At 51.3% G+C, this 12002-nt stretch overlaps 1 protein-coding gene across 1 annotated transcript; it reads left to right on the plus strand.

The window, feature by feature from the left end:
- Positions 1–1577: 1577 nt before the first annotated feature.
- On the plus strand, positions 1578–10830 carry ASB10 (ankyrin repeat and SOCS box containing 10). The gene is made up of 5 exons (XM_032183134.1): positions 1578–1893; positions 7680–7947; positions 8499–9003; positions 10306–10419; positions 10645–10830. Exons 1-5 carry the CDS (start codon positions 1578–1580, stop codon positions 10828–10830), a joined length of 1389 nt encoding a protein of 462 aa, XP_032039025.1.
- The last annotated feature ends 1172 nt before the right edge of the window (positions 10831–12002 follow it).

Below are 12002 nucleotides of genomic sequence, written 5' to 3' on the forward strand. Positions count from 1 at the left end.
GCAGCTGGAGCTGGAAAGACAGGCTGGAAAGGAACTAAGACTTCTCCTTAGTTTGTCCTTTTCCTCATCTCTATAGGAATTCAGCTTTTCTGTACTCTAAGCGCCCTGAGGCTGGAATACACCTCCTCAGGGGCTCCTGTGAGTTAGGGCTGTTGTTCTGAGTCCCTCATCTTAACAGAGGAGCCTCTCTGTTCTCTGTCATGCTTTCTCCACCCATTCTTGCCACGCTGTCCTCTCACTTTGTTCAAAGACCTGGCAGTGGCTGATCCAAACGCAACAGATGGATTGGAAGGTCAAACCCATTCAGTACACAAGGAATTGGCTTGAAGGTCGAACCCAGAGAGTGGTGGTCAGTGGTTCTATGTCCAGGTGGAAGCTGGTGGTGAGTGGTGTCCCTCAGCGGGCTCTCTTGAGAACAGTGCTGTTTAATATCAACAACATGGACAGTGGGATGGAGTGCACCCTCAGCAAGTTTGCAGATGACACCAAGCTGAGTGGTGCAGTCAGCACAAGAGAAGAAAAGGATGCCATCCAAAGGGACCTGCACAAGCTTGAGAATGGGCCCATGTGAACCCAATGAGGTTCAACAAGTCCAAGTGCAGGGTGCTGCACCTGGTTTGGGGCAATCCCAGATATGAGTGCAGACTGGGAGAAAAACTCATTGAAAGCAGCCCTGCAGAGAAGGACTTGGGGATTCTGGTGGATGAAATGCTTGACATGAGCCAGCAGCGTGTGCTTGCAGCCCAGAAGGTCAACTGCATCCTGGGCTACATCAACAGAGGAGTGGCCACGAGTGGGGGAAGGTGACTGTCCCCCTCTGCTCTGCCTTTGTGAGCTCCCACTTGGAGTGCTGTGTTCACATCTGGGACCCCTAGATGAAGAACGTGAATCTGTTAGAACGGGTCCAGAGGAGGGCCACGAAGATGATCAGAGGGCTAGATCTCCTCTCCTATGAAGAAAAGCTGAGAGAGCTGGGGATGTTCAGCCTAAAGCAGAGAAGACTGCAGGGTGACCTCATTGTGGCTTTTCAGTACGTGAAGGAGGCTTATAAAAAAGATGGAGAGTAGTTTTTTTCTTGGGCAGATAATGATTGGACAAGAGGGAATGGTTTTAAACTAAAAAAGGGAAGATTTAGATTAGAGGTTAGAAGGGAATTCTTCACACAGAAGGTGGTGAGGCACTGGAACAGGTTGCCCAGAGAGGTTGTGGATGCCCCATCCCTGGAGGTTTTGAAGACCAGGTTGGATTTTGCCCTGGGCAGCCTGATCTAGTAAGAGGTGTCCTTGCCCTTGGCAGGTGTTTTGGAACTGTATGTCTGCTGTCTCTGACATGTGCCTCATCTGTGCTGGTGCCTGCATCCAGCAGCTGAAAATAAACTCCTGGACGGCAGGGAGGTGCTGTAGGGGAGCTGCCAAGCAGGACTATTTATACTGGGTGAGTCAGGCCTGTGCCTGAATCCAGCCAGGCGCTGGGGATCTGGAACTTGGGAGCAACCCATAAAAGACACAGCCTTGGACAAGAAGCTCTTGGCTGCAGCTTATTTATTGTGAGGTTTGGGCTTGTCCTGTGCATTCTACATGACGGACTGCACCTTTCCCTTCACCTCTGCTGCACAACACTCAGTGCAAATGGATGAGGAGCAGCTGGATCAGTGGAAGTACTCTCGACAAGTAAGACCCCAATACCACCACCGTGAGTGCAGCCGGAGCCCAGCTGGCCAGGGTTATCTGAGAAGCCGCTCGGAGCCACTGGAGTGCCGGGACCTGCTCGTCCAGAACGCGCTCTTCACTGGGGACCTGGAGAGGGTGCAGAAGTACTTCAGCAGGAACGCAGCTGTTAATCTCATCATTGAGACCAAGGGTGATGAGCTGCGCTGGACTAGTAGGAAATTTGGTGGGTGTGTGGAACTGGGATGTGTCAACAGTGGTGGGAAATGCTGTGAACAGGGACCAGAGAAAGAGCACAGACAGCCGAGAAAACTGTTGAGGGGAATACACAGTGGTGGAGATGGAGTTGTGGAACAGGGACTTGGGGGAAAAAAAACAGCTTTTGGATGAGGAAGGGGGATTCTAGGACTATGCAACAATATATAGCTAGCTTTCTAAAGGAGATCAGAGGTATGTCTGCTGGGAAGTGGTGAGAATATGGTCCTTGAAAAGGCTTCAGGAGCAGAAAAACATCAGGACTGTCCTGCTAGAGGTTGCTGGGATAGAAGTGAAGTATGTGTTATGTGATGAGTGTGCTTGGGTGAGAACACATCAGGTGGCATAAGGATTCTTTCTCTCTTGTGTCTTAAGTTGGGTCTATTACTCTTGTTCATTAGGAACTGGAGCCTGTGACATGCTTTGGGACCGGGTTGTAGCAGTGTCCTTCATGCACAGCTCAGCCTATACCCTGAGTAATAGGTATAGCTACGCTTTAGCCTTGTGGGCTTCTGCTTGGGCACCAAGTCACAATTCTGCTCTGGTGACTTCAAAGTGTGAAGCAGAGCCACTGCGATCCCTACTCCAAACACTGCCTTTAGGAAGCTGCAGGGGGATTGATGTAGGAGGGTTAACACCACCTTTGCTCCAGAACAGAAGCATTCACACCAAGCTTAGTTTTGCTTTCTTTCACATGTAGAGGTCGCACCCCTCAAGCTGTCAAGCTGTTCTGTTCTGTGAGATGGACTGGAGAAGGTGAGCAGAAATCTCATCTATCTCAGAGATGGTAGAAGCAAGTCTGTCCTGAGTGACAGGAGGTAGAAGCTGGTCATCCTTGGTGTTTCCTCCTATCTGTGCACCTCATCATAACTTGCCCAAATACATCTTGCAGCTACCACACGTGCTTCTATGCTCTTCAATACCTTTTGCTTACATGCTCATCAGTGTCATCTACAAACTTTTCAATAAGCAACATAAATGTTGTAGGCTCTGTCAAAGTTAGCAGTTTGGAAGTGTGTATGTCCTTGCTGCTGCGTGATAGTAGTGTGGTGCAGGCAGACACACAGAATTTAAGACAGTGTCAAGTGTTGAGGGGACATAATTACATCACTGCTTTATGCAGAGGGCTGATGGTGAAAGCCCCAATGTGTCAGAATGGAAGAGCCAGTGATGAAGGTCACTTGCCAGAAGTGTGGGCTCTTTTCAAGTGTCCTGACACAAGGCTATAGAGCACAGTGATAAAGCTTGATCATTACTAAGTTCTGTGGGAATTCATCCTAGCAAGAGACAAAGAGATAGGGTAGGCTTGCAGATGCAAATGCTGATACTTCTTAGGTGGTGAAGATTATTTGCTGAGTTCCAATATTTTTACATGTGTGTTTTGAATTGTTACAGTCTACTTAGGAAGAAAATACAAAAGTTATTACCCTTGGTGTAATAACTTGGTGAGACCACTTGTCAGAAAACTATTAATTGCACATTTTTAACACACACACCTGGTGTTGGGCTGAAAAACACTTTAACAGCAAGTCAATCTGCTTGTAAAAAATTGTGCCCCAAAGAAAACTGGACAGTTCATGTAAAACAACTTCACCCAGAAATTGCTTTTATCACCAAATATTCAAGGTGTGAAAAACCCAAGCAAGCAAGTTTGTTCATCAAGCACAGACCAAAAATATACTGCAAAATGTATCAGACAAGATACCTAAGGCTTTGGTTACACTTTACTCTGATGTGTAGGGACAATTTCCTAAAACATACCAAGACAGTGACCTTAAAAATGGATTCTAGTGACCTGGTATTTCTTGAGTCATCCCTAATGATATTTTAAGGAGCCCAGAGGAGCTGTAAATTGTACACTGTTACTGACATTAGCTCATACAGTCTTTTGACTCCCTGGCTGTGCTTTTATGATTGGGAAACCCATTCCCTTGTTGTATACCTGTTTATATCTTTGGGGAAATTGAGGATCCCATGAGGTAAGGAAATCTGCCAAGGGCTTCCCTCTTTTTACCCTCTCATGCACTCCATTATACCTAGACTACTAGTACTGAAGTCTGCACATAAAAAGGATGCTGCAGAATGTCAGTACAGAGTGTGATCATTTATTTTTAAGGAAGTTTACAGCATGTGGAAAAAGGGACAGGCCATTTGGGAGGAATCTAGGGACACTGTCAGAGTGTGAGGGGAAGTGACAAGGAAAGCAGAGACCCATTTGGAATTAGATCTGGCAAGGAATGTCAAGGACAACAAGAATGGTTTCTTCATATACATCAGTAGAAAAAGAAAGACTGGGAAAAATGTTGGCCCACTGCTGAATGGGATGGATGCCCTGGTGACAAAGGATATGGGGAAGGCAGAGTTGCTGAATGCCTTTTTTGCTTCAGTCCTTACTGCTAAGATCAGCCCTCAGGAATCTCAGACTCTGGATACAAGAGAGGAAGTCCAGAGAAAGGTGGACTTTCCCTTGGTCAAAGAGGATTGGGTCAGAGATCATCTAAGCAAACTTGACGTCCACAGATCCATGGGCCCCAATGGAATGTACCCATGGGTGCTGAAGGAGCTGCCCAATGTTATTGCTAGGTCACTCTCCATCATCTTTGAAAGGTTGTGGAGAACAGGAGAGGTGCCCGAGGACTGGAAAAAAGCCAATGTCACGCCAGTCTTCAAAAAGGCAAGAAGGAGGACCCAGGCAACTACAGGCCAGTCCCTCTCTACTCAGCCCTGGTGAGGCCTTAACTGGAGTATCATGTCCAGTTCTGGGCTCCCCAGTACAAGAGGGACATGGAGCTACCTGGGTGGGTCCAGAGAAGGGCTATGGAGATGATTAGAGGACTGGAGCACCTGTCGTATAAGGACAGGCGGAGAGAGCTGGGCCTGTTTAGCCTGGAAAAGAGAAGGCTGAGGGGAGACCTCATCAATGTGTATAATTATCTGAGGGGGGCGTTGAGAGGATGGAACCGGTCTCTTTTCAGTTTTGCTCAGTGAAAGGATGAGAGGCAATGGCCACAAACTGAAGCACAGGAGGTTCTGGCTCAGTGTGAGGGGGCACTTCTGTACTGTGAGGGTGACAGAACACTGCAACAGGTTGCCCAGTGAGGTTGTGGAATCTCCTTCTCCGGAGATACTCAAAACCCACCTGGATGCCATCCTGTGCAAGATGCTCTAGGTGATCCTGCCTAGCAGGAGGGTTGGACTAGATGATCTTCAGAGATCCCTTCCAACCCCAGCCGTTCTGTGATTCCCATTACTGAGAAGGGTAAAGTTCCCAATTTTATACTCTTCTCTGGTCTCCAATGTAATTGTTGCTTGATGGTTTGCTGGGGTCAGTTAACGTGTTTTTAGCTCCAAGATCTGAATAATTCTATGACAAAAATTTAAATACGACTGGTCTTCTAAGCAGTTTAGTGTGTTTGTTAGAATATGTGGTCTGAAAAAAATATGGTGACAAGAACTGTGAGCAAAGTGTGCTGTTCTGTAACCAACGTAGGGGCAGGATGGGTTTCTGCCACTAAGTGGGGACAGGAAAAATGCTGCTTAGGGTTAAAGGAAAACAGTGAGGGAACTGTCAGAGGATGGACAAAAAACAAAACAAAAAACAGTACTAGAACTGTGCAGGAGCTCTCTGCAAGGCTGAATTTCAAGGAAAAGTAGGTAGAAGTCTAAAGAGTAATTACCATCTATGTTTTCACTTCTCTTGTAATGACCTTCCCACCCTTGCATTATTTCTAACAGTCCTTTGGCTGTAAGCTTTGATCAAAAAGAACTCTCCTGTGACTTGTTTAAAAACCTGTCTAGTGCCATGGCCTTGGGTGGAACTAGAAAATGAGGGTGCAGTGCTTGAGGGAGATGAGGGTTGGGTGGATGGATGCTGCGGGTGCATGGAGGCAGCTGCGTTGTGCTGTTGTGGTCTGGACAGCAACTGGATGACGATGCAGACTACTCCCTTTCTGTCCTTTTAGTGGTGTTCTGTATCGTCTTCTACCCTACAAGCTATGCTGCTGCCCTGCCCTGCCCTGCCCTGCCCTGTATGGGGGCTTCTCCTGCATAGCCAGTGGCTGCAGAGCACTGCTGCCTGTCAGGAGTGTCCTGCCCTGCTTCTTGGCCCAGCCACTTGGTCACAAGCTTTCCCAGAATAGAGCGGCTGAGACCTGAGCTGCTTCCAGCTTGGGCCAAGCAGCGATGTGACACGTCCTCACTCCTAGGCAGGCAGCCCTTCGGCACGGAGCACAGGGCACTGGTGTGGCTGTGCCCACAGGCTCAGAGCCTGGCAGTGGAGGTAGCAACAAGGCCAGCCCTGGCTTCTGCTGAGGCTGGGCGCTGCAGCATGGGCAGCCTCACAGGCAGAAGGGATGAGCATCAGGAGCCCATCTGCACGCGGAAAGCAACGGGCCCTGCACAGGCCTATTGGCAGGCCCTGGTGGCTGGGGACCGGGGGACTTTGGCTGAGGTCCTCAGCAGCCCTCAGCACCGGCTGAGTCCCAATGCGGTGTTTGACACCAGCAACCTGGAGGAGTGGAAGGATTACCGCTTCAACTTCCGCCGGCTGAGTATGTGGGGGCAGCGGGGCCTGCTGAGCAGGCGCTCAGAGCCATTTGCTTATGCTACAGGGCGTTACTGCTGCTGGGATTGTGTGTCATGGGTCTTGTTTTGGCTGTGAAGGAGCGGGAATGGGAGTCAGAGTACTGGGATGTAGCTGGGTCCTCCAGTGTGCATGTGTTTGGGAGTGCAAGGTGTGTCCTGCATACCCACCCCTTCTAGCAGGGGCTTTTGCAAGTTTTGGAGAAACTCAGGGTTTCCTCACCTGATGCAGGACATTCAGGCTCCAGGTTGTGCTCCTTCTGTGACCAGACCTGTAGCCTGGCACTGAGTAAGTGCCTGGTCTGTGGGCAGCCTGTGCTGGCTACAGGGGCTTCTGATTCTCACTGTGGGTTGTGCTGAGCAAGGAATTGTCAAAGCCTTGTGTTGTGTCCTTCAGGTGGTTCAGTTTGAACCTAGCTCTACAAAAACACTAGGTGTATACTGCTTCTGCAAAAAAGAGATGAGAGCAAAGCAGTGTCCAATGATCCTGCAGTCTAGGACCTCCAGCCCAGCCTGGAGAGGCAGCAAGAAGCATGATTTAAGCCCTTTTTCTGTAGCAGCTGCAGACTGCCAGCAGACTGCACCAGCGCAGCAGTGGTTCTAGCTGGGTCAGCATCTTTGAGAGTTGGCAGGTTTCAGACCCTTGTTCTGTTGTAGGCCCTAGATGACCATCTCTGCTGAGGCTTGCGTGCCTGTGCCATACTCAGGGCTCATCTCTGTCTCCTGGGTATGTGGCAGCCTGCTCTGGAATCCTTTAGTTTTACTGCCTGTTTCTTCTATTTGTGGTGCTTTGTGCATGCTGCTTTTCCCAGCCGCCTTGCTGCTTTCAGCCCTGCTTGTGCCCCTGGGCCCTTCATCCACTGCTCTCCTGCCAACAGAAGCCCTTTGCTGCGTAAATGAGCTGCAGGTGAAAAGTCCAACCCCTGGGAAGGGCCTTGGCTCTGAGGCTCCTGCTCCTGAAAGGCCGTGCAGCCTCAGGGACAGACGCCAGCCATCCTGTGCCTTTGACATGCTGGTCCCAAGGCAGGGACCTTGGTGACTAGCAGGAAGAGGCAGGCAGTCCCTTGAGAGGAAACCCCAGACTGTCAAGAGAGGATGTACATTGGGGACTCTGGGCAAAAGGACAGCTCTGGGCCCAGTGCTGGATGTGACTCCCTGACCCCTCTTTCTCTGCAGGACTGTGGTCTCTGAGCTATGAGCAGGAGCTCACCACGCCACTGCACATCACAGCCAGCCGGGGCTACACAGATTGCCTGCGGCTTCTCCTGCTCAGGGGCGCTGCCGTCAACTTTGCACCGGGGGGTAAGACTGCCCTGCATGAGGCTTGCGCAGCAGCCAGTACTGACTGCGTGAGCCTGCTGCTCAGCTTTGGTGCTGACCCCGAGGCTGTCTCTGAGGATGGCTACAAGCCCATGCATCTCTGCAAGAGCCCAGAATCTATCGAGTGAGTTCTGCTCAGAGGCTGCAAGGGGCCTCCCCTCCTTGAGCCTCATCCTGTGTAGAAGGGGTCATTACTCATCCCTGCAGGTGTGCTGGTGGTTGCAGCGATGGCTGCTGCATGGGGTGGCCTCACTGCATGCTCCTGGACCAGGACCACCTCTGATGTCTGACAGATGATGTCAAGCTCCAGGCCTCAGAGCTGATGCAGCTGAACTTGGTGCTGCCTCCTTGCTACCCATCAGCAGTGCAGAGCTGATGGTTCACACTGCAAAACTTTGGGAATGCATGTGCAGATGGATGTGGGTGCAGACTCTGGGTGTGCTGGCACTTACTAAACACCTGTGGAAAGTTAGGTGGAATTAGGGTGACAGTGTCTCTGCTAACCAGTCATAGTGGCTTAAAACCACTGCTCCAGGGTAGGAGAAACAGGGATTTGGGGACTCTTGGGAAACGTGAAAGCCACGGGATGGTACAGAGAAGGGGACGTGGGAAGGTGGCAGGTAGGATGGGAGCCGGGGAGCAAAGTCTGTCACTGAGTGCTCTTGGCCCACACAGGTGTGTCCAGCAGCTGCTGCAGCATGGTGCCAGGGTGAACAGCCAGACAGAAGAGGAATGTGACACAGCACTGCATGTGGCAGCACGGCACGGCCTAATAGACCACGTCCGCCTGCTGCTGCGCCATGGGGCAGAGCTGGAGGCAAAGAATGAGGAGGGGCAGACACCACTGAATGCTGCCTGTGCTCAGCCCCACCAGCCCCAGGACATGGAGCGCTACTACAGGGTCTGCCAGCTGCTGGTGGAAAGTGGTGCTAGCATCAACGCTGCAGACAGGGACCGTCAGCACCCACTTCACTTGGCCTGCAAGAATGCCAATGCTCAAATAGCAGAGTTACTACTGGCCCGGGGTGCACACGTGAACATCATGAACTACAGTGGGAACACGGCACTGCACAATATCCTGCAAGCAACTGCATACAAGCTAGATCACCATCCGGAGCTTGTGGTGCAAGCCCTGCTCAACTACGGTGCCATCCGCATCTGGCCTGGCTCCCTCCTCAAGGTGCAGGGCTCACAGCTCTACTGGGCATGTGGTGGGAAGGGAAAGCTATGAGCGTTGGGGCCTCAGGGAGAAGAAGGATGTGCCTGTCACAGCAGTGCTTGTTCTGCACCAACTTGCTTGCTGTCCTTCTTGACTCTTCCAAGGACTGGGGGAGAGGGAAGTGGTGTTACTGGTAAAGGATTCCCTGAAGTTTTCTCCAAGAGTGTGTTCTTCTGTAGGGCACTCCCACACCTGTCTGCCAAGCTGTATGGGCAGTCCCTATACAGTTTCCATAATCACTTGCCCTAGAAAGTGCCAGCCCCCTTACTTTCAGGTGGTGTTTCTCCTCTCTGGGGCATACCCTCCAGCTCATGCTGCCTCAGCAAGACATCAGCAAACAAAGGGTTAATTTCTTGTCTTAATTCCTGAGCAGTGCAATAATTACCCAGCCCGGAGATCAGCAGATTGCTCTCCCCTTTGGGAAAATACAGGAAAATCAACAATTAACACTAATTAATCTCCTATTAACGCCAGATAATGAGGATCACTCGTACAGCCGGAATAGACTCTGACAGCTACTGCTGGCCTGGGCCATAGGGAGTGGGAACCAAGACCCGCGGGGGCTCTGCTGGGTGCAGCTATGCATGGGTAGGGTGTGCTCCCAAGACCGTGCTGGTGGCATAAGAGACACCAACACAGCATGTTCGTTGCACCTATGTTGCGAAAACGTGGGCATGGTACACAACAGAGATTTGTATCACATGAAATATTTGTGGTTTCTTTCTGGGGCTTGGTGTAGTAGCTGATGAGCACAGTACTGGGACTACCAGCGTGCACAGCACAGGCACAGGATGTCTGCAGCCTCGTGCAGAACAGGCACAACACAGCCCTGAGACCCTTGCGTAGCCCTCGTGAGAGGCGTGGTATGTTGTAGCAGGAGCTGCACACAAAATGGGGGGTCTGTCCTTGCCCCAAACAGCTCTTGTTCTGACCAGATGCGAGGTAAGGAGCAGGGAGGTGGTTGCTTGTGAGCTGCTTTTAGTGGTAGGGCAGGTGAAGGGCGCTGCATCCTAGCCCCATGCGTCAGCCCCTGCAGCTGAGCAGAGGCTGCAGGGCCCAGCCGTGTGGTTGGGGGGTCGCCCTGGCTGCAGGAGCAGTGCTCTGGTGCTTTCCACCATCAGTGGCTTTGATCTCCCAGGGCAGTTTAAAGGAAGGATGCTCATTCTCCAGATTTACCGAGGTTGTTTTGGAGTATGCGCAGCTTTTTAGAAGACAGAAGTGTGTCCTGCAGAGCTGGGTTCATCCGCTGTCTCCCTGGTGCAGGTGCTGCGGTACTGCCATGCCTGCCCGCGTGTCATCGAGGTCCTGATGAACAGCTATGACCATGTGCGCATCTCCGCAGACTGGGTGGAGGCGGTTCCAGCAGAGGTCGTGCAGGTGAGAGAAGGCACGCTGCTGGCTGGAGGCCATCGTGGGATGTGCTGGGGGAATTAGGACAGGGCCAGGCTAGGCTGAGTGCCTTGCAGGGCAGAGGGCAGTGCTGTTGGGGGTAGGAAGGGTGCACCTGGGTAGCTGAGGCAGTGGACTGCCTGGCTTTGCCTCTGCTCCCAGAGTAGGATCTTCAGCGTTGTCTGCATCTGATCCTCTCTTCTCTCCCTGTAGAAGTACCCACGTTTCTACCAGTCACTTTTCTCGCTGGAGCAAAGACCTCGCTCCTTGCAGCACCTGGCTCGCTGTGCACTCAGAACCTTCCTGGAGGGCCGTTTGCTTCCAGTCCTGTCCCAGCTGCACCTGCCAAGCACCTTGCACCGGTTCCTGCTGCTCAGCTTTGAGGATGTTCTCTACTAAGGGCTGGGGTTTGAGTCCCACTGTCTCTCTGTTCAGATGTTCCACCCCTACCAGCACAGCCTGTGCCTTTCCAGATAACCCCTTCCCTCCTGCCATACTGTGTCAGCCCCCCTCTGCCAAACCTGCTGCTGTCCCCGCCAGCCTTGTGCTCTGTCTCCTGCACCCATTTTGGAGCATTCTGTTCACCCAGCCTAAAGAAGACAAGCTCCGGACTCACTAAGAAAAGCAAGAGATGATGATTAGGGCATTTTGTGGGACCAGGAGCAAATGTGCTGGATTGATCTCAGTTTTTCTCAGATCTACAAATTCTAACTGAACCGGGAGGCTCTGCTGCCCTGGGCATTTGTTGGGAACTTGTCTTTTGTCAAGTAGTTTACAGTTTGTACACAAGGGAGTTTGGAATAAACCCTAGTCTTTATGCCTACCAGAGTACAACTTCTGCCTTGCCTTGAAGATTGCCTGATAGGGCTTAGCCATGAGACTATCCCTGTGTAGCAGCAGGTGCACTCAGACCTATGCATTCACCTGCTCTTCAAAGGACCAGAAACAAATGTGATGGGTGTAGGACCGAGGCCTCTGAAACAAACACTTCCCATGCAGTTGCAATGTCTGAGGTTGTCCTGCTTAGGGCAGGACAACAGTGCTCGTGCCAGTACTGGGCACTTGGGTTTGGGGTGAGTAGGATATGCACTCTGAGAGCACTAGTCCCCTGGGTACAGAGCAGATGGCCCCTGTGACAGCCCAGCCAGCGTCTGCCAGAGCCTGATGCAAGGCCACATGCTGGTGCCTGGGCTGTGCAGCACTGTGAACAAGGTAAAAGATAACATTTGCTTCTGCAATTTAAATTTGAGGTTATAAAGAGATCAGAGCACTAACCAGCCTTTAACAATTTCCTGGAAGCTAATCCTGTTCCTGCTTCTGCCTCAGGGAATGCCTGAACTGCTGCTGGCTGGCAGAAGATGCACTAGGACAGCACTACAGTGTGCTCCTCTTTGTGCACTGGTCGTCTCGGGCCTCTTAATGTCCACATCAACACCAGGGCACTGGAACACACATATTTGAAGGCTAAGCAGTTTGACATACCCAGAGCTTCTGTCTTTTTCTGCATCTGTGTGGATACAGGGTATAGCTCTACTCCCCTAATTATCACCTCTTTGCACAGCTAGTCCATG

This window comes from Aythya fuligula, chromosome 2, assembly GCF_009819795.1.
Source record: "Aythya fuligula isolate bAytFul2 chromosome 2, bAytFul2.pri, whole genome shotgun sequence".
Taxonomy (NCBI): Eukaryota; Metazoa; Chordata; class Aves; order Anseriformes; family Anatidae; genus Aythya; species Aythya fuligula.